General features: G+C 38.6%; 4 protein-coding genes, 1 long non-coding RNA gene and 1 pseudogene across 6 annotated transcripts; 4 read left to right on the top strand and 2 right to left on the bottom strand.

Annotated features, from left to right (window-relative positions):
• The first annotated feature begins 1,161 nt into the window (after positions 1 to 1,161).
• Positions 1,162 to 3,566, top strand: LOC122278054 (IAA-amino acid hydrolase ILR1-like). Its single transcript, XM_043088126.1, has 5 exons — positions 1,162 to 1,678; positions 1,970 to 2,095; positions 2,181 to 2,495; positions 2,845 to 2,973; positions 3,066 to 3,566. The coding sequence occupies exons 1-5, from the start codon at positions 1,319 to 1,321 to the stop codon at positions 3,483 to 3,485; spliced, it is 1,350 nt and encodes a 449-aa protein (XP_042944060.1). The 5' UTR covers positions 1,162 to 1,318; the 3' UTR covers positions 3,486 to 3,566.
• A 1,347-nt stretch (positions 3,567 to 4,913) lies between these two features.
• Positions 4,914 to 6,374, top strand: LOC122278122. Of its 2 annotated transcripts, none has more exons than XM_043088224.1 (2): positions 4,914 to 5,233; positions 6,233 to 6,371. In XM_043088224.1, the coding sequence occupies exon 1, from the start codon at positions 5,019 to 5,021 to the stop codon at positions 5,208 to 5,210; it is 192 nt and encodes a 63-aa protein (XP_042944158.1). In that variant the 5' UTR covers positions 4,914 to 5,018; the 3' UTR covers positions 5,211 to 5,233; positions 6,233 to 6,371. The 2 variants fall into 2 exon arrangements, with proteins under 2 accessions (XP_042944158.1, XP_042944157.1); XM_043088223.1 differs by having other exon boundaries at positions 4,915 to 5,233; positions 6,236 to 6,374.
• On the top strand, positions 6,202 to 9,285 carry LOC122278123 (annotated as a pseudogene).
• Positions 8,428 to 11,140, bottom strand: LOC122278124. Its single transcript, XR_006229294.1, has 2 exons — positions 10,676 to 11,140; positions 8,428 to 10,339 (listed from the first exon to the last, which is right to left on the bottom strand). It is a non-coding gene; the product is annotated as an uncharacterized LOC122278124 (long non-coding RNA).
• LOC122278121 (bifunctional nitrilase/nitrile hydratase NIT4B-like) lies at positions 10,232 to 16,412 on the top strand. Its single transcript, XM_043088222.1, has 6 exons — positions 10,232 to 10,366; positions 11,690 to 12,475; positions 13,495 to 13,674; positions 14,329 to 14,622; positions 15,476 to 15,757; positions 15,900 to 16,412. Exons 2-6 carry the CDS (start codon positions 11,995 to 11,997, stop codon positions 16,043 to 16,045), a joined length of 1,383 nt encoding a protein of 460 aa, XP_042944156.1. The 5' UTR covers positions 10,232 to 10,366; positions 11,690 to 11,994; the 3' UTR covers positions 16,046 to 16,412.
• On the bottom strand, positions 16,354 to 19,204 carry LOC122278120 (uncharacterized protein At5g41620). The gene is made up of 3 exons (XM_043088220.1): positions 18,418 to 19,204; positions 18,175 to 18,300; positions 16,354 to 18,088 (listed from the first exon to the last, which is right to left on the bottom strand). Exons 1-3 carry the CDS (start codon positions 18,907 to 18,909, stop codon positions 16,679 to 16,681), a joined length of 2,028 nt encoding a protein of 675 aa, XP_042944154.1. The 5' UTR covers positions 18,910 to 19,204; the 3' UTR covers positions 16,354 to 16,678.
• Between the last annotated feature and the right edge of the window lie 1,916 nt (positions 19,205 to 21,120).

The following is a 21,120-nucleotide window of genomic DNA, read 5'->3' as shown; positions in this document are numbered from 1 at the left end:
GTTTATGATATTTTAGAACAATTAATATACATACCTTAGATTGAAAGGTATTTACAAGAGTTTTGATTTTGGAATTTATGTAATCTTCAATGCTCTTGCACCGATTATAAAAAGTATATATTCTTTCACCATAAAAGAGGAGTAAGAGTGATAGGGAATAATTAAATTTATAATGTTAAGATATAAATTAAATAATAAAATCTATTTATTTCAATTGATTTAAAACTATTAAAAGAATTTATGATTTCACATAATATTATAATAAAAATCCCGATTTCACATAGTATTTATTGAGACGCTGTAAATACTGTAAAATCATTTCACCATACTGATCAACCCAAATCCAGATGGAAATTGAAATCAAGTTTGAGGAATGATCCAACTTTTCTGCACACGTACATATAAAGGAATAAAGTGTTGTGTGACACCAATTTTCACCCTACAAATAGTTGGTTACTTGCGAATGAGGGCCCGACAAATCCAAGAGATTCTTAAATGGAGAAAAGGCATGTCGCGATGAATTCGAGTAATGCCAAGCAATCACAATCGCACCAAATGGCAAATGCAATGAGAGTAGTGACTTTTCTGGATGGACACGTACAAGACAAAAAGACAAACGTCGAACTAAAAAGATTTGGGTATTAAAATTCTTCATTTGATAAAGTGTTATGTCAGTCAATTATCACTCAGCAGTAAGCAGGAACATAAAAGGAGAGGCTATTTTCTATACATAGAAGAAAATCTAACTACAACTCTAGTAATAATAGATGCTTTAGAAATAAGATTAGCTCTCAAAATGGCAGAATATATCAATTACCATCTATTTTTAAGGTAAATGACTCACAATTAGTTATTTCTTCTATTTATAAAGATATTACTATTTAGCAAATTACTCCAATTTTAGAAGATATAATAATCACTCTAAAATCTCATAAAGATTTGAGTTTTAAAAAAATCGATAGATCTCAAAATTAGTTTACATATTTAGTGGCTCAATGGACAATTACTAACTTAAAATTTGGTAACATTTTTCTAGTTTGCATTCCAACTTATATTTTTATATTGATAGTGGGAAGGACCTCCTTATGCATTGTAATTTCCTTTTCTATATATATAAATACAAGCTTGCTTAGGAAAAAAAAAAAAAACCTTCCAAATGAGGGCGGATAAATCCAAGACTAGGAGAAAAGTTCCTAACGCGTAAGCCTTTCGGTTCAGAAATCCAAGTTGCGTACAAATTTGAGCTATAAAACTTCATATTCACCAACGCGTAAGCTTTTCGGTTCAGAAAGAGTGTGTTTTCAATCTGAAACGAACAATGCAAACCATGGGTTTGACTCTGTGCTTGTTACTATCAGCAGTTTTGTACCATTCGTGGGCACTGGAGGAGGCTGGTAATTATGGCTCGGAGCTGGAGATGCTGAGTCGGGAGTTGCTGGAATTGGCCAGAAAGCCCGAGTTCTTTCAATGGATGAGAGGGTTGAGGAGAAGAATCCATGAGTACCCAGAGCTGGGGTTTGAGGAGCACAGGACGAGTGAACTCATTAGGGCCGAGCTTGATTTGCTCGGAGTAGGATACAAGTGGCCTGTTGCCAAGACTGGGGTGGTGGCTTCTATTGGGTCTGGGGCTAAACCAGTTTTTGCTCTCAGAGCAGACATGGATGCCCTCCCCTTGCAGGTACTCTCTCTCTCAAACACACACACTTTCTTCTAGATTTGATCAGTTGGTAGTAAAGTTTTGTATAATGTTTTTGTGATTATTTTTTCTAAGAAATGGGGCCCCTCCAAAAAGAGGCAAAAAGCGTTTATACTGGCCTCTGCTTTGGTCATTAGAGCTTGGATAATGGGTCATTAGAGCTGGCTATCCCATTATCCAAGCTCTTGACTATGAGTATCTCAGCAGCTATTCATTTGACAATCCGTTCTATTAAACATGTGTGATCTTTAAAATCAACATTACCTTTGGAAGGAATTGGTAGACTGGGACCACAAGAGCAAGATCGAAGGCAAGATGCATGCCTGTGGTCATGATTCCCATGTAGCAATGCTACTTGGAGCAGCTAAGTTACTCCAGGCCAAAAGACATCAATTGAAGGTACATCTAAAATTCTTGCTGCCTTGCAATTATCGGCAAGGGAAAACAATAAATTGCTAAATTGCTTTAAACATTTCTTTCTCAGGGAACTGTGAAACTAGTTTTCCAGCCCGGCGAAGAGGGTTATGCTGGTGCTTACCACATGTTGCAAGATGGCGCTTTAGGTGACATCGATGCCATCTTGAGTATACATGTCCTCCCATCATTCCCGACCGGTGTCATTGCTTCAAGGCCTGGTCCAATGCTTGCAGGTGTTGGGATCTTCTCAGCAACGATTCAAGGTAAAGGTGGACATGCAGCGGGGCCACATGAGACTAGGGACCCAGTTCTCGCAGCAGCCTTCTCAATCATTGCTCTCCAACAGATTGTATCTCGAGAGACCGATCCTCTTCAAGCAAGGGTATGTTTTTTCTCCCTCTCTGTTAGATATATTGCCAATTAGAGCAAATTAGATTTGTTCTTTGATTTGGTGCATAATGGGGTGTATCTAAGTTTACATATCGAATTCAAAATTGAAATATATTCTGATGCAATATATACACATCCAAGTTTATTATTCTAGTCCCACCAGAACCATGTCAAACAGTTCCACAATCAAGTACCAACAATTTCTGATCAAATCGTTACAACTAAACGTATCTCAGGATCAAAATTGTCCAATATCCCCACCAATCCTGTTAGAATCAGAACAAATCAATTGACAGCAATAGCCCGAAATAACTCTAATCAATTCAACTTAAATCATATAGGTGGTTACAGTTGGGTCCATAAATGGGGGTCGAGCATGCAATGTAATCTCAGACTCTGTGAGGATCGAGGGAACTTTTAGGAGTTTGAGCACCGAAGGCCTGTCTTTCATCCAGGAAAGGATCAAAGAGGTAAAACTGCACTCCTTGTTTGACCTATGTAATTTTCTCTCATTATCACACAAGTATCAAACATGTAAGTATGTGAGATGTCCCATTCACAGATCATAGAGGCACAAGCATCAGTGCATCGATGCACAGCAACGGTGGACTTCATGGAGGATAGACCAATGCCTTATCCCGTAATGGTAAACGATGAAGCCCTGTATGAACATGCAAAGAAGGTTGGTGAAATCCTGCTTGGGAAACCTAATGTGCAGCTTCTCCCTGTGACCATGGGAGCAGAGGATTTCAGCTTTTTCTCAGAGAAATCTGCTGCTTCAATATTTGTGGTTGGCATAAAGAATGAGACTCTGCAATCAGATCAACCCTTGCACTCTCCTTACTTTTTTATTGATGAAGAGGCTCTTCCAATAGGGGCAGCATTTCATACGGCTGTGGCGATCTCATACTTGGATAACCATGTTGTTGATACTCGCAAGAAACAGGTGGTTTTTCCAGCTTCTCAAAATGAAGAGCTCTAAAAAGCATCAATGGTGGAATGTCATGTATTAAAAGAATGATAATAAAACAATGATAACTACAGGAAATGTGTTGTCGTTGTATCAAGAGTTGTTGATGAACCCTTGGCATTGTAAATTTGCAATTCTCTTCCGGACAAGTTACAGCCACGTAAAGTATAAACTATTAAGGAAATGATGATAATTGACAAGCACAACTTTTCCAAAAGTGAAAATCAGACCATGGACGTATTAGGTAATCAATTTAGATTCCCCCGAAAATATATTGAATATTGATGGACCCTTATTCAATAAGATTGCTTGTAGAAACTTGCAAGCTTTAAAATGAGATCGAGAGAGGCTAGAAGGACAAAGTTGAATTAGGCTAGTGGATGAGAAAAGTTGTAAATAGTATTAAAAATTTAATAATAAAATAAATTGAATAGTAATGAATACTGATAAAAAGTATCTTTAAAATGATAATAAAATAATCAATAATAATGAAGTATTCTTAAAATACCAGTACCCAAACCTAGTCTTAAACAAGACTCAATTGACATCACGAAAACAATTCTAAGAGCCCTCTCAATGGCTCTTGTATAATACAAAAAATATAAATTATTTGAAGAATTGTTCATAAAATGACTTTCATTCTATTATATAAAAGAATTTGTAAAATACAAATTGCTATAATAACCCGCTACATGTAGCATGTGCTTTTCATCATTCAAATAATTTTTTTATTATTTATACTTCATTTATTCTCTTATTTCCTTTTATTTATTTTTTAACATTTCAATACAAATTCTTTTTATTGTTCATCATTTAAAGCACCTCTATTTTATTTTTTCTAAAAAAATATATTGGAAATATATATTATTAATCTAATTTTTTCATATTTGATTTTATTTTTAATTTTTATTTAGATTATTTTATTTTATTTTATTTTGTGTATAGAACTGAATCATATTATATTTTATAATAATATATTGTAAATATAAACAAATATATGGATATTACAAATTTATTGATCAAAAGGAAATATTTAAAAATATATATTATTTAAATGATATGAGAAAAAAATAAATAAATTGATATTTGATAGATTGTAAAAATTATTATATAAAATAGAAAAAATAAATTTTAATGATATATTTTAAAGGGTAGGATAAAAAATTTATTGGAGTACTGATAGCTGATAGGGCTTTTAAAGGGTACGATAAAAAATTTAGAAAAAATATTTACAATCTCTCAACACTCCACATTTTATATTTTTTTTTTAATTTTTATTATTTTATCTTTTATTAAATATCTAATATATAAATAATAAATAAAAGAATTAAATTAATTTAAAAAGAATAAATTTAAAAAAATATTAAAAAATTAAAAAAAATTAAAGTGTAGAGTGCTGAGAAGTTGTGTAGCATTCTTCTAAAATTTATTAGAGTGCTGATAGGGCTTCAGCTCACCAACCCCCCCCCCCCCGGGGGAGCATCTACTCGCTCCCGACTCCCATCGGGACAACTCATCGCAGCTCAGAGTCAAAGTAACAAACAGATGGTATTGTGGTCGTACCCACCCACGCCCAAGCAGCTAGCCGTGAGCGTCTGCTTCTTCGTCGCCGGCGCCTCGCTATTTGCCGCCGGAGTCCACCTCTCGTTCGCCAATATAGGCCCTCAACAAGCCCGTGCCAAAGCCCGCAGCAAGTTCATCAAAGACCGCCTCAGGAAGATAGTCGACGACGACTAGCATATTTGAAAACCAATCGCTCGGTAAATCATATATATATACTAGAATCATTGTAACTCAGATGCTTCGTACTATCTTCTATATGTTCTGCCATTACAGTGATCTGGGCCTCAAGTTTTGAATTGCCGGCGGCATTCTTCGGTGTCATCTCAATTTTTAAATTGCTTGCGTTTTAGGAAAATACAACTTCGGGGTCAAGAAAGAAAATTTGTGGGTTTCACTTCCTTTTGATCTTGTTAGATAAGAAAAGGAAGAAAAAACACTTTTTTGTTTTTTTTTTTAATCTTGTTAAATGCTATGTTGAATATTCTGCACAATAATGTCGAATAAATGGGATGATGAATTCAGTGATTCACAGACCATCGATCTGGGAAAAATGACTGTCGTTACGAGTTTTCTTCAGTTCTACAATCCCCGTTGTTTTGTAGTATGCTTGATAGAGCACCATGTCAATTATTCCTTGGAAGATTTTAAAACTGTACATGTTTTCTTTTGTTTTTAAATTTCTCTAGTTTTCCCATTTTGATGTGTTAACTTAAAAAATTACGCCGTCCTGATCACTGTTGAGAAAAATGATATTGATAATTTTTTTAATTATTATATTTTTCTCGTCAGAAAAATATTAAAAATAAGTAAGGCATCTCGCGATGAGTTTGAGTAATGCTATGTTATCAGAATCGCACCAAATGCAATCAGAGTCATGACTGGATAAGTACATGAGAGAAAAAAAAAATGAAAAAAGGAACAACGTCGGACTAAAAAGATTGGGATATTAAAAAAAATAATAATAATTGGGCAACTAAAGTTTTTCTTTTCAAATGAGGGCGGACAAATGCACTAAGGTTCCCAATCCCAACCTTCTACCAAATCGAGAAAGAACAGCTTACTAAGGCATGTGCACAAATTTGAGCTATTGTAGACCTACCACTACGCGTAAGCCTTTTGGTTCAGAAAGAAGTCTGTTTTCAATCTGAAACGAACAACGCAAACCATGGGTTTGACACTCTGCTTGTTAATATCAGCAGTTTTGTACCAGTCGTGGGCACTGGAGGAGGCTGGTTACGGCTTGAAGCTGGAGATGCTGAGTCGGGAGTTGCTGGAATCAGCCAGACAGCCCGAGTTCTTTCAATGGATGACAGAGTTGAGGAGAAGAATCCATGAATACCCAGAGCTGGGGTTTGAGGAGCACCGGACGAGTGAACTCATTAGGGCCGAGCTTGACTCGCTGGGAGTCGGATACAAGTGGCCTGTTGCCAAGACTGGGGTGGTGGCTTCTATTGGGTCTGGGGCTAAACCAGTTTTTGATCTCCGAGCTTACATGGATGCCCTCCCCTTGCAGGTACTCTCTCTCTCTCAAACACACACACACGTTCTTCTAGATTTGATCAGTCGGTAGTAAGTTTCGTATAATGTTTTTGTGAATATTTTTTCTAAGAAATGGCGCCCCACCAAAAAGAGGCAAAAAAGTTTATACTGGCCTCTGCTGTGGTCATTAGAGCTTGGATAATTGGTCATTAGAGCTGGCTACCCCATCATCCAAGCTCTTGACTACCCTATCTCATGTTGCTATTTTAGCTGTCATTGCCGTTACGCTACCTATTTGATTTTCTTTCCCTAGTATTTCAGCGGCTATTCATTTAACAATCCGTTCTATTAAACATGTGTGATCTTTAAAATCAACATTACCTTTTGGAAGGAATTGGTAGACTGGGACCACAAGAGCAAGATCGAAGGCAAGATGCATGCCTGTGGTCATGATTCCCATGTAGCAATGCTACTTGGAGCAGCTAAGTTACTCCAGGCCAAAAGACATCAATTGAAGGTACATCTAAAATTCTTGCTGTCTTGCAATTATGGGCAAGGGAAAACGATAAATTGCTAAATTGCTTTAAACATTTCTTTCCCAGGGAACTGTGAAACTAGTTTTCCAGCCCGGCGAAGAGGGCTATGCTGGTGCTTACCACATGTTGCAAGATGGTGCTTTAGGTGACATCGATGCCATCTTGAGTATACATGTCCTCCCATCATTCCCGACCGGTGTCATTGCTTCAAGGCCTGGTCCAATGCTTGCAGGTGTTGGGATCTTCTCAGCAACGATTCAAGGTAAATTTGGACATGCAGCGGGGCCACATGAGACTAGGGACCCAGTTCTCGCAGCAGCCTCCTCAATCATTGCTCTCCAACGGATTGTATCTCGAAAAACCGATCCTCTTCAAGCAAGGGTATGTTTTGTCTTCCCATCTCATAAGGGGCGGCTCAGTGCAAAGTGTGGCCTAAGGCATTCAAAATTAGGCTTGCTTAATTTTTATATGGCAATAGAAATCTCTATATTAAGCCTAACATATTGAAAGGTTGTCCAAAAAATTATCATTCTGACTTTATAGAGGCAAAGTTACCTATTAGAATTTATTTTCAGATCTGTTAATATTATTTTCATAGATAATGTGGCTAATTTTATATAATATTTATTGTGACATAGTTGATGATAATAGTTTTAGTTCTAAAAGTAAATTTCGATGGTCAGTGAAAAATGTAAACTACATTTAAAATAGTTTTCAAGATCAAGATGATCCTTTTTCAAATAATGATCTTAAAGTTTTATTCCGTTGACTTATAAAAAAAAAAAAAAAAAATTATTCAGTTTCTTTAGCATTATGCCCCCTGCTTCTACTTGTTATTAAACCCTGTCAAAAAAATATTGGTTTTCTGTCATGCAAGCCTTCTTTGGAGGGCTATTTAGGATTCTTTTTTAACTTGCAACACGGATTAAATAAAAATAAAAATAGACGTATTCATTAAAACACTAGTTTTTTCTCTTGACATAACCTTGATGTCTAATTGTTGTTTTTCTTTCTCATATCTGTTTTTCTTATTTTTTTTCTTTTACATTTTTTATTGTTGAAGTCAAACATGACATAAACATATTTGAGGCCTTCTTGTGTTAAGGGGGCCTTAGGCAGGAGCCTAAATTGCCTAGCCTTCGAGCCACCCCTGCATCTCTGTTATTTATTTTGCCAATTAGTGCAAGTTAGATTTGTTCTCTGATTTGGTGCATAATCGTTTGTATCTGAGTTTTACATACCAAATTCAAAACTGAAGTATATTCTAATGCGATATTTACACATCCAAGTTTATTCTAGTCCCACCAGAACCATCTTAAATAGTTTCACAATCATATACCAGCATTTCTGATCAAATCATTACAACTAAACATATGTTAGGATCAAATTTGTCCAATATCTCTAGTCATTCTGTTAGAATCAAATTTGAAGGGTTCATGATTTGAACAAATCGATTTGACAGCAATAGCCTGAAGTAACTGTAATCAGTTCATCTTGAATCATATAAGTGGTTACAGTTGGGTTCATAAATGGGGGTCAGGCATAATGTAATCCCAGACTCTGTGAGCTTCGGGGGAACTTTTCAGAGTTTGAGCACCGAAGGCCTTTCTTTCATCCAGGAAAGGATCAAAGAGGTAAAATATGCACTCCTCGTTTGACCTATGTAATATTCTTTCGTTATCACACAAATATCAGACAACTAAGTATGTGTGATTTCCCATTCACAGGTCATAGAGGCACAAGCATCAGTGCATCAATGCACAGCAATGGTGGACTTCATGGAGGACAGACCAATGCCTCATCCCGTAATGGTAAACGATGAAGCACTGTATGAACATGCAAAGAAGGTTGGTGAAATCTTGCTTGGGAAACCCAATGTGCAGCTTCTCCCGGTGACCATAGGAGCAGAGGATTTCGGCTTTTTCTCACAGAAAACTGCTGCTTCAATACTTGTGGTTGGAATAAAAAATGAGACTCTGAAATCAGATCGGCCCTTGCACTCTCCTTACTTTTTTATTGATAAAGAGGCTCTTCCAATAGGGGCAGCACTTCATGCCGCTGTGACAATCTCATTCTTGGATAACCATGCTGTTTGAGACTCGCAAGAAACAGGGGTTTGTTCTAGCTTGTCAAAATGAAGAGCTCTAAAAAAAATCAATGGTGGAATGTAAACTATTACAACAATGATAATAAAAAAATTAATAACGGCAGGGAATGTGTTGTCGTTGTATCAAGAGTTGCCTATGAACAAGTATTGTAAATTTGCAATTCTCTTCGGGACAAGATACGGCCAGATACAGCCACGTAAAGAATAAACTATTAAGGAAACGGTTATGCTTAAGGAAATGATGATATTGACAAGCATTCAACTTCTCCACTGGTGAAAATCAGACCAAGGAAGCATTAGATAATTATCATAATTGAGATTTGAGTACTGCTATTGGATCATTTCAAACTTATCACTTAGATGACTCTCTTGATGTTGAACAAAAAGGTGTTCGAAAATATAAAAAGAGGAAGACTAAAATCTAGGTTTTTTCTATCACTTTTGTGTGTTCTATTTTATTTTTTCAATAACCCGCATAGTACCATGGTATCACGTCAAGATAATCATTTAAGTAATAAGTTTCAAATGATCAAGTAGTATTATTTTTTAGATTCTCCATAAATATATTGAAGATGGAAAATGATAGAGCTATCAAAAGTTGAATCCCAACACTTTTTTTTTAACTTAGTGATTAAGGATGTATTTTTTAATGATATTGTGAATTTTTTTTAAACGTTTAAAACTATTAAAACAATTAAGCCAAAAAAAGAAAAAGAAAAAGAGGATTTTGCCTTCCTGGGACCATCCTCGGGCTACACCCACCGATGGGCCTTTATTTAATAAAATCGCTTTTAACAAGCTTTAGAATGAGAGAAGCTTGAAGGACAAAGTTGAGGTGCTTACCTGAATTAGGGTCGGTTTAAATAAGGTCCAATTGACATTACGAAAACAGATCTAACATATGGGGGATTAAGCCCATTTTCCCCACACTCACTTCTAGCATCCTCGGTCAGTCGAGAGCACACCGCAGCTCAGAGTCAATGTAACAAACAGATGGTGTTGTGGTCGTACCCACCCAGGCCCAAGATGCTAGCCGTGAGCGTCTGCTTCTTCGTAGCCGGCGCCTCGCTCTTTGCCGCTGGAGTCCACCTCTCCTTCGCCAACATAGGCCCTCAACAAGACCGTGCCAAAGCCCGTAGCAAGTTCATCAAAGACCGCCTCAAGAAGCTAGTCGACGACGACTAGCACATTTGAAAACCAATCACTTGGTAAGTAATAATTGTATGCTACAATCATTGTAACTCAAAAGCCTCGTACTCTTTTCTTTATGTTTTGCTATTACAGTGATCTGGGCCTCAAATTTTTAGTTGCCGGTGGCATTGTTTGGTGTTATCTCAATTCTAAATTGCTTGCGTTATACGAAAATACAACTTAATGAAGCAGCATGGGGGTCAAGAAAGAAAATTTGTGGGTTTCACTTCCTCTTGATTTTGTTAGATAAGGAAAAGGGAAAAAGAACTTTATTTTGATCTTGTTAATTGCAATGCTGAATATTCTGCACAATAATTCTAACTTACCAGCAGCGCAGCTCTAGCCTATTCCAACTGCCAAGACTAAAATCTACGATCACAAACAACCTAGCGATTGGAGAAATTCAATGTCAATGGAAGAGATTCTGAGAGAGTTTTAGAACCTTACATCTTTACAAGATAGACATTCACTCAATCCAACTCTCACAATATCAAACCTTCGCAATTTGTATGTCAACCCAAATACATCATGTAATGAAAGCACTCCCAAATGACTTGAATCAAATCCTTCGCAACAGATGGTGTAGAGAACACTCGCAGAGAAAACCTCATTTCTCAATCTTTTTTTTTTTTTGGATCTTTCATTGAGCATACTAATGCGCTATTACTTTAGTGTCACATTGCCAAAAAGGATTCTCCATAAAGAAGAGGTTATAAATTAGGAGAAAATATTGGGAGCAGCCACTATTTATCACTGTACACCACACACCATATAAAAAATATCTATATATCTTATGAAAAGCATCCCTATACCCTATAAAAACCTATAAGTGTCTGGTGTGCAATATGAATAGTGGCTGCTCCCTAGTAAATCCCATAAATTAGTGATTAATATGTCGTGTAGCAGCACAAAGTCAGCTTTGACTTGTATGAATAAATGGGATTTGGAATTCAGTGATTCACATACCATCGATCTGGGAAAAATGACTGTTGTTAAGTATTTCTTCAGTTCTTCAGTCCCCGTTGTTTTGTAGCGTGCTTGATAGAGCAATGTGTCAATTATTCGTTGAAGATTTTAAAAATGTACATGTTTTCTTTTGTTTTTAAATTTATGTAGTTGTCCCATTTTTGGTTAAAAGAGGAGACAAGATTTTAATGAAAGGTGGTGTGTTAACTTATAAAATTATGCCGGCCTGCTCACTGATGAGAAAAAATGATATTGATAAATTAAAAATAATAATAATTTAATTTCCAATAACATTTTTTTATCAACACTATAAGACTGTCAGGTGCTAAGCGTCTCTAATGGAAGGCTTTAATTCTTTCTGTATTTTTGTTTAGATGCATGGCATCATTGGCATTTCACATTTTTGGATGGACGGCAGATTTTCTCCACTGTGAGTTCAATGCTCTACACCTTGCCCGTCGAAGCTTTGTAAAAGACAAAACGTGACATAGACAAGAGACATGGCTTGGTCTTTGGAGACAGAAAATTAAGAAACTTAAAAATACATGGGTCCGATATTGAAAATTTGCAACACTGAAGCGGATACAAACCTGATGTGCCCAGAAAACGAAATGACGTAAACTTGATGTGAAAGTACATTTGGTGCCAAAAAGCTAGAAAATTTTACGAGACGAGATCGATGGAGATACAACCCCAATCCAGCGCACAGAACGTCGTCGGGGAGACTCCTCTAAAGATTATTCAACAACAACAACTATCCCCAGAAGAGCAGCTGCTAAAACGTCGGCGTCTCACTGGAGACCGACACACCAAGGTCGAAGGCCGCCACAGGCGGGTCCGGATTCCGATTACCTGTTGCCCCGGTATCTTCCGGCTGACCGAGGAGTTGGGACACCGTTCCGACGGCCAGACGATCCAGTGGCTCCTCAGCCAGGTTCGCCCAGACCTTGTCCTTTCCCCCATCTCGTCCCTTTCTCGCCCGGGTTACCACGCGGCCTCCGCTGACTCTGTTCCTGGACGTTTTGATTTACCCATATGTACGTCGCGTATAGACGAAGATGATTTGGACCAGAAGGCCGTGGCTCTTCTCCAGAGGCTCACGGTCAGGGCCACGGTGGTTCAGGCTTCAACGGTGTTCTACAATACCATTGCTACGTTGGGTAATTGAGTCTCTCTTTTAGTCTCAGCTCTGTTTGTTTCATTTTCTGAGTTTTTTGTTCTAATGTTTTTGTTTGGTTGCCCGGCAAGTGTGAAAAATGAAAGAAACTTGTGCTTTATTTGTCCCAAGAGTGAATGCTTGGGTTCTGCATCCTGGTTTTAAACGTCTCATTATGTGGGACCAAAGTTTACCCTCTTCTCTGAGCAACTAAAAAGAAAATGATTGTGTTGTATTTGGTGATTATCAAAGAAAGGTTCTGGTGTTTTTATGTGGTACCATTCGAAGATAGATTCTGGTTTTCTTTTTTACCATCGTCGGATAATTGCCCCCTTTATTTCAGGCATGAGTTTAGGGGCTTGCACAAATCACATGTGCCGCATGGCTGAAAAATTCTTGCAACTTAGGAGTTATTCTCTAATTAGTCTGAAAATTTTGAAAAATTTTAATGAAGGAAGACTGTAAAGTAAATTTGAGGACAATGTCTTTTGGATGGTTTTAAGGAATTCACAAATTGCTTAAAATTTGGGCTATTTAAGGAAGATGCCCCAGGAAAAGGATTTTGTTTAATCTTCTTCTGAATAGTTTACACTCTATTGGAGAAAGCATGAATTTGCTTTATGTTGGCAATTGAGCTTATTTGAATTACCATGATCCCTCATTTTTCAGTTTGAGAAATATATTTTTGATGTTTCTGGTCCACAAGCAGTTGGCTGTTTACATCTAGCCTCATGATCATATACGTCCTAATTATGGGTTTTTTCCTCATTCGCTTTGCTGTCAAGGAAATTATTTTTCAATTTATATATCATGATAACAACACTTTTGAAAGTGTTGGTCATAGTTTTATAATGTACTTTGCATTGTTGATACGAGCATAGAGACAGTGACATGCTAACATGATCTAACAAGGCTAGTTCTGTGTCTTTCAAAGCTCTGCCAGAATTTCATAATTACAAGTTAAGATGGGAAAGTCATCGCTTTCTAGTACCATTAAACCCATCTCCTGTTTCTTGTGAGTAGATAAGGCAGAGAGGCTGATTGCCGGGGCTGCTGCGTATGGATCACAGCTAGTTGTGTTTCCGGAAGCCTTTGTTGGTGGCTATCCACATGGGGTGATGTTTGAGGATTCTACAGAAACCCATCTAACCCTGGAAAACAAGGAGTTCCAGAAGTATTTTGCCTCAGCTATTGATGTGCCAGGTGCAATCTCATTTGGTTTATAAGTTGTTGCCTCTGACACAACATTATGTGCCAAATAAACTTTTTCATGAGATTTGTGATTCTTGATGTAAATTTCAGTGGTGCAGACCCTAAATTTCCATATGCAACATACAAAAGAGTCCTATTAGTGCTTCTCTCTAGCATGTTTTGTTCAATTGTTTCTACCACATGATGACCTTATCTGGGGCGGTGGGGGGAGGAATTTATATGTTATTCCGTACAGACGGCAAAATCTCTCTCTCACACTCTCACTCAACACACTTGCTCAATTTTGTTCGCGTGGATCAATAAATATAACCTAAAATTAGGTTTTAAGTTTTCTTACACTTGTGGAAAAGAGGTTTTAAAATATCTTAGCTGCATGGTTGAGAAATTAGTTTACATAGAAATTTTGCATTTATCATCAACACATGGATGCATGTATTCCCTCAATTGTGTAGCTTTGCAACCATTTTTATCTGGTCAGTTTTAAAATGATCATTAGTCTGGTGATCAAGGCCGAACAACTTTATGCCTAGCAATATTTTGGTATTACTTGCAGTAAGATTTTATCTTTGAACCCACAGAACTGGCAACCGAATGTTATTATATTCTTCTCATAACTGAACTTATTCTAGGTATATGTTTATACAGGTCCTGAAGTTGACAGACTTGCCAAAATATCGGGTAAATACAAAGTTCACTTGGTGATGGGTGTAGTTGAGAGAGTTGGATGCTCACTCTTTAGTGCTATTCTGTTTTTCGATTCCCTGGGCCATTATCTTGGAAAACATCGAAAGCTGATGCCAATGGCATCAGAACGTGCAGTGTGGCGGCCAGGAGAGAAATCAATGCTGCCTGTTTATGAGACTTCAATTGGAAAAATAAGTGGGCTTATCTGCTGGGACAATAGAATGCCTTCTCTAAGAACTGAATTATATGATAAAGGTATACCTCTTTCATTGGTACATTTTTTTTCCATCATAGTTGTTTATAAATGGGCTGCTATTGTTATTATATGTCTTCTCTATTGTCATTTAATTTAACCATTGTTATTGTGAATACAAAGAAATGGCTTTTGTGTGTTTGAACTGTGTGCGCTAATGTGTTAATGGGTTAGGATAGAGTACACTTTTGATCCTTCAACTTTCATAGAGTTTTCGATTTATCCTGGTCTTTTCAGTTGCACAATATAACCCTTGAACTTCCAACATGATTTTGAGATTGTTAGGTCAACAGGGCACTGATTTAATCACATTTGCCAGGCCAGCACTTGCAATGTTTTTCCATGGGTTCCCAACATGGCTTATCCATAGCCAGTTCTCCAATCCTAATTATATGATTTTGGCCCAAGTGTTGACAACTTTTGTCAAACTCCAACTCCTTGTCAATTGGGTACTAAAAATCGTGTTAGGTTGCTATTTTAGAAATATATGTACAAGGTTGATTAAATTACTATTTTTGAGTCAATTGTGGATTAGTTTCTCAAGAAAAAGCTGTTTGAACAAAATTGTTTTTCTGCTTTTTAAAAAAAAAATACTGTTCATAGCAACTGTTGAAATTGACTTGCAATAATATCTGCACAAGGTTCCTTGTCGACAATATAACCATTCATTTTTCTTAAAAGAACAAACAAGAAATAATATGGAAAATAAGATGAATAAATTTTATTTAATCTTTCTTTTATTTGTAGTTAAGTGCGCACCCATGGAGTAAAAATCTTGGCCCTTTCGCTGTTGAAAAGCTTCCTCACAAACTTTAGTTCTGAGTCTTTTGTCTAATCCTTCTTTCCATTATATAGGCATTGAAATATATTGTGCTCCGACAGCAGAAGCAAGGGAGATATGGCGGGCATCAATGACCCATATAGCCCTAGAAGGTGGCTGCTTTGTTCTATCTGCAAACCAATTCTGCCGAAGGGAAGACTATTTTCTTTCAACAGAATGTGTTTCTGAAGGTTCAAATGGCGATATATCCCAGGATAAAATCGTATGTGCTGGAGGTAGTGTTATTATATCACCGTCAGGGACCATTCTGGCCGGACCTAATTACCAAGGGGAATCCCTCATCTCCGCTGATCTAGGTAAGAACTTATAGTTGCATTGACTGAATAGTTTGGAACTGCCCAAATTGGAAACAAGTGAGGCATTTTTTCGTTGTTTGTGAAAGAGATTGACCGAAGTTGATTATCCCAATCTCAAAAAAACTACCCTTTGATGTTCCAGATCTTGGAGAGATTGTTCAAGCAAAGCTAGATTTTGGTGGAATTGGGCATCTCGTTGGACCAGACTCAGTCAAGTGGACTCCGGATAAAAACAATTCTAATTTATTAAGAACGCCCGTGAAAACAGAAGTCCCCAATTTGCAGTAATGGTGACTTTGCTTTGTAGATCATTGGAGTTTTGGAAGTAATTCTCATAGTCTTCCTTAAGCCGAAGTGGCTAATATCAGCTTCGTATATCACCTTGGGATGTTAGAAGATGTACGTACTGAGGTTGGATAGCGGTCACGATTTTTCATGTACGTTTGAAGGAATCACTCAGGAATTGTAGTTGCATCTTGGCCAATTTTGGTTCTAGTATAGTGGGGGTAGTTTTCCATGTTTTCACAGTACACACGTAACACACACAAGCTCGATGCTCTAGCTAGGTCCCAGTCTAGATTGTACAATGACATTGCTTAAAGGGCCAAAATTACGATATATATTATATATATGCCGTTCAAAGGTCTGAAAGAAAGATTGCAAAAAAATAAAAACAAAAACAAAAAACAACCACCACCCTATAGACACATTTCTACGAGCAGACAGCGTTCCCTTGAGCAGGCTACGAGGCGTAGCAAGCATTCATCAAAACCATAGCCATCGTTGCCATCTCATGTTTTCTCTCACATTGGCCTTCAATTGATTCTTCTTCCAAACTACTATCTCCAGCGCATTCAGCATCCACAACCGCCAACCATCACAACCTGTCAAGAGGCTGCAGAGAATGAAGGCTGATCATTCTTACCGCCTTGATTTTCTTGCACCATGAACTTCACCTCTGGCTTCCGCCAGCCTCGATTTTAAACCAACTCCCATCGCCACAGCAGGTCGCTCCTGAGCCGCATTGACATGATCACGGGAAGGCCACGGTGGCCCCATTTGCCGTGTTGGACTACCATAAACTCTAGGGGATCCCATCTCAGAACTTGACAACAGTAGACCCTTCATTGATTTATTGTATCCCTGCAATACATTCCCATATTCTCTTCCTCGGTTTTGCTTTTCAAGTTCCAAGAATCTCTCCCAGTCTATCCTAACCGTATTGTGTAGTTCAACACCATCCGAAACACTCCTCTGCAAAGAAGTGCTTCTCCTGGGTCCTCTCCCGGAGGTAGTAGACTTCCTCCCTTTGATTTCTTCTTCATCGATTTGAACCATTCTTGGATCACGACGAAACCCAGAAGCATGAGTCCACTTACAGCTCTTGTTATGGTTGTCCATATTCAGTTCTATGGAATGAAGATCACTTTCAGCTGAGTCTTCTTCTTCTTCACACTCTTCTCCATCTTCTACTTCTCCTCCATCCTCTTCTTTTTCCTCGCTGGAATGGGTACCAACTCGAGCTCTACTTAACAAGGCAGCAATCATGTCTTTATCATTCGGATGGCTCACAGAATTACGCCCTCTTTCTTTAGCTCTTTTGGCCCCCATAAAGGCTTCGAGTTGATTCCTCAATTTATCAACAGCTGCATTTTTCTCCTCGAGCTGATGTTTTGCCTCCGAGAGTTTCATTTGAGCTCTCTCCTCGTGTAAAGCATCGGCCAATTGCATCATTCCCCTTTCCTCCTCAGCCTCTTTACGAATTTTTGCAGATTCTCTCTTCATTTCTTCCATATGGGTTTTATCTTCGCCAACATCCCTGGCTAATTCATCACACACTTGTTCTACTATTTCTCTCGCTCTCTTCTCGCTCTCGAGCTCTTTCACGGCCTTAACAAGTGACGTTTTCGTCTCTGCCAGATCTCTCCCGAGCTTCTTGTTCAAGCTCTCAAGCCGCCGCCTCAGCTTCCTCTCCACCTCGAGCTCTCCCGCAACAGACTCAATGGCAGCCTCAACAACTTCCTGTTCCTTGCTTTTCCATGCCGCCTTCTCTTCGGCAAAACACTTTATCAAGTAGTTGATCTCGGTCTGGTCCGAACGCTGCTCTTGGATAAGTTGATTGACCTGCAAACGAGCCCTCTCAAGCTCAGCATGTAAGGCCGAGATTAGCGACATACTAGAGGAAGGCCGATCTTCGTGACCCCATACACGGTTGATTATCTTGAGTAGCTCCTTAGATGTGGTTAGAGCATTGCTAACATCCTTCAAACGGGTCTTCCCACCAACTGTGGATGCACTAGGAGTCTGCGCTCGAGATCTGCTACTCTCAATCTGCATCAAAATAAACATTTTCACACTCAGGCCCGCTTACAAAGTGAAAAAAACAAAAAAGGGAACTAAATTTGAATGATCCGTACCTCCATTAAACTGGCATTGCTAAGCGCATCTACAGCTCTCACATGGTTGTGATCCGAAAGCCTAAGCCTCTGAGAAACAGACGGCGTTCCCCTCCGTCGGCTACCGGTTCCCGACCGATCCATCCTCTACAAAACGAATCCGTTGAGTTACCATTCCCTCATCGACAGAAAATAGAAACAACATCACCACAACAAATTAAAAATATCACGAAATTCAGCTCATACAAGAAAGGGAAATCAGACCTCGGAAACGGGACTGTGCGACGGATCGGATAAATGCGGAGGCAAGGAGCCCGAGTGCATGGACCTGGCCGCCCTCTCTCTAGCTCTCATCGCCGCCTCCTTCCTGAGCCGCCTCTCGTCCGAGCCTTCCCTCACACTCGGAGACGGCATCTCATTCATCTCCCACAGCGTCGCCGCCAGCTTCCTCGCCGATACAGGGGCCTGCAGAGGCGGCTGCTGTTGCTTTGTCCTGCCGCCATGGCCCGGGTACTTGGGCGACTCCATGGACCTTCGGAACGTGGAGGACGACGGAGATCGAGACGAGCTCATCAGCCTCCATGTAGGCACGGGCGTACTCGATCCGCCCCTCTTGCCGCCCACCACTATCGCCCTCTTGAACCTGTAGTTCTGGAGTACCGAAGACGAGGACGACGCGGACGACGTGCACCCTCGCTTTCTGATCTTTCCAGGGATCATCAAATCCATGCCTCGGTTTTGCCTTGGCATTATCATTCTAATGTTTCAGGAGAATCTAGCTAGATCCGCAACTTCATGCTCCGCTCCGTTGCGAAATGATGATTTCGGAAATTTGAAACTCGAAAGAAAAAAGAGTACGTCGGTTTTCGCCAGAAGAGCAGGAAAAGAAAAGAGAATTGTGGGAGTGAGTGTGAGAGGCTCTGAGAGGAAAAGGAAATGATCAGCACTTGGGAGGTGTGTGTGTGTGTGTGTGTGAGAGAGAGAGAGAGAGAGAGATAGAGAGAGGAGGGGTTTTGATGGCGCTGCCGATCAGTAGTACAGACTACTGCGGGTAGTAAAGTGGTTAAGGGAAACGAAAGGGAGATGGCTGGAGGAACAATCGGATGCGGTAGGGATTAGTGAGCGTGGTGAGGTGTCGCTAGAACAGCTCTCTTTAGGACACCGAAAATGGGAACAATCGTGCGGTTGTGGCGAGTCGTTACTCGGATCGAGACCCGTCTGATTAATTATTTTACTCCAGGAAAGAGATTGGGCAACAGGGATGCTTTGAAATCAAAACTCTAGAGTGAGGTGGAGAAGTATCACCCAAAATTCGGTGGAGTTTTGGACTTGGGATGGGCCCCCTGAGTTCCAAAATTAGGGCAAACTTTGAATGAGAATAGACCATAAATTTAGGGAAGTCAAATCTGATTTTAAACTATAGCTGTTTCTTTTTATTTCCTTAAAAAAAAAACTCTTAAAATTAAGAAATATTTTTATTTTTATTTAAAATTAATTTGGTTTTTATTTTTAAATTTATCATTTTAGATTGAAAGAGAAATTGGCATTTATGTGAGTCTTACATTGCTGTAGCCTGTTGGTATATATGTTAGATAACAATAAATGGCTCAAATTTATAGAAATTCTGGTTTTAAAGAGAATGATCCTCTCTGTTTTTGAGTGAGAATGAATAAAGCTCCTTTTATACCGTATTAAAGGTGGAGTAATTCTACTCTTTTCAGTTTTCACATTTATCATTCTCCAACACCTATTAACATAGCATAATATGATTGTATGAGTTGCTAATGATAGAAAACAGTTGGGGGTTATTTGGATAGTGACATGACATAAGATGGTTTTCGATAAAAGTTGAATAAATATTGTTATAATATTATTTTTTTAATGTTATAATTGTTTAGGAATTTTAAAAACTTGAATTAAGATTTAAAAAATTGAATTGTTTATTATATTTTATATGAAAATTTGAAATAGTTATAATAATGAGATGAGATAAGATAGATTAAGTGTATTTTTCAATCCCAATAGCCCCTTAAAATTAAGTTCTTTCACAATAATTTGTGTAACTTGGGATAGCAAACCTACGAAGGAGAACAACATTTGTTCAAAAAATGAGATAATTTTAATAAAAGTAGCATCATTCGAAGGGTTTTACTAGGTTTGTGCAAGAAAACCAAATAACCGACCAACCCAACCCACCCAACAGAAATACGGTTTAGACTGCCTTTTGGGTTGGACTTGATAAACGCCGTTTTAGCCCGACTTTAAAAGAAAAAATCACATGAGCTTTTTCATATCAACCCAAGCCACTAGCCCTCCTCATTCCCTTCGTCATTTCATCAACTAATGGCTCTAGCAGAAGCATATGGTGGATGGAAATTGGTGACAAATGGGTAAGGCGGTGGAGTTGTAGCCACGAGAGCTCTCCAAGAAGAGCAACTCCACAGGGTTCTCCAAGCTGCGAAGATTCCGAGACTTGGTCCTGTGCAACAACGGTGACAACCACAACGCGTCTGTGTTTTTGAACCACCTATCCAGAGGAGTAAAGCTAACAAATGAAACAATGATGAGTAGAAAGAACGGCAACGTTGAGAAGGTGAGGGTCTTAGCCAATGTTGGGAAAGTGCAATCGAGAGGGTAGGGTTCGAAGGGTGTCACAATAGCATCATTGGCACATGATAAACATTACATGATGAATAAATAGAGCGAGCAGGGAGGGAGATAAGCAAAAATCGATCGAATTTAAAGACTCACAATACTCAAATTTAAAATGGTTTGTCAAAGCATGATGACAAAGTTCATCAAAAAAGCTCTTCTGTAGTTAGGCAGGCTATAATATAACCACAAAGTCCCTCAATTCTGGAAGTGTTTTCTTGTAGGATGGAATCTTTGTAATGGGATGAAAAATGGATTGACCCAACCCGAATTGGTCAGGTCAGGTTATCCTAGTCCAGATGCTTAGCAGGATCG

Source organism: Carya illinoinensis, chromosome 10 (genome assembly GCF_018687715.1).
Source record: "Carya illinoinensis cultivar Pawnee chromosome 10, C.illinoinensisPawnee_v1, whole genome shotgun sequence".
NCBI lineage: Eukaryota > Viridiplantae > Streptophyta > Magnoliopsida > Fagales > Juglandaceae > Carya > Carya illinoinensis.
This window is presented reverse-complemented; position numbering and strand designations above follow the sequence as displayed.

Bases quoted from the DNA above. Each gene is read 5' to 3' on its own strand.
- LOC122278122 (XM_043088223.1), top strand. From the start codon at position 5,019: ATGGTATTGTGGTCGTACCCACCCACGCCCAAGCAGCTAGCCGTGAGC.
- LOC122278054 (XM_043088126.1), top strand. From the start codon at position 1,319: ATGCAAACCATGGGTTTGACTCTGTGCTTGTTACTATCAGCAGTTTTG. The intron at 1,679-1,969 runs GTACTCTCTCTC...TACCTTTGGAAG, and splicing joins TGGATGCCCTCCCCTTGCAG to GAATTGGTAGACTGGGACCA. The intron at 2,496-2,844 runs GTATGTTTTTTC...TAAATCATATAG, and splicing joins CCGATCCTCTTCAAGCAAGG to GTGGTTACAGTTGGGTCCAT.
- LOC122278120 (XM_043088220.1), bottom strand. From the start codon at position 18,909: ATGATAATGCCAAGGCAAAACCGAGGCATGGATTTGATGATCCCTGGA. The intron at 18,301-18,417 runs GTCTGATTTCCC...TTCGTTTTGTAG, and splicing joins CGCACAGTCCCGTTTCCGAG to AGGATGGATCGGTCGGGAAC. The intron at 18,089-18,174 runs GTACGGATCATT...ATTTTGATGCAG, and splicing joins GCAATGCCAGTTTAATGGAG to ATTGAGAGTAGCAGATCTCG.
- LOC122278121 (XM_043088222.1), top strand. From the start codon at position 11,995: ATGGAGATACAACCCCAATCCAGCGCACAGAACGTCGTCGGGGAGACT. The intron at 13,675-14,328 runs GTGCAATCTCAT...ATGTTTATACAG, and splicing joins CTCAGCTATTGATGTGCCAG to GTCCTGAAGTTGACAGACTT. The intron at 15,758-15,899 runs GTAAGAACTTAT...TTGATGTTCCAG, and splicing joins CCTCATCTCCGCTGATCTAG to ATCTTGGAGAGATTGTTCAA.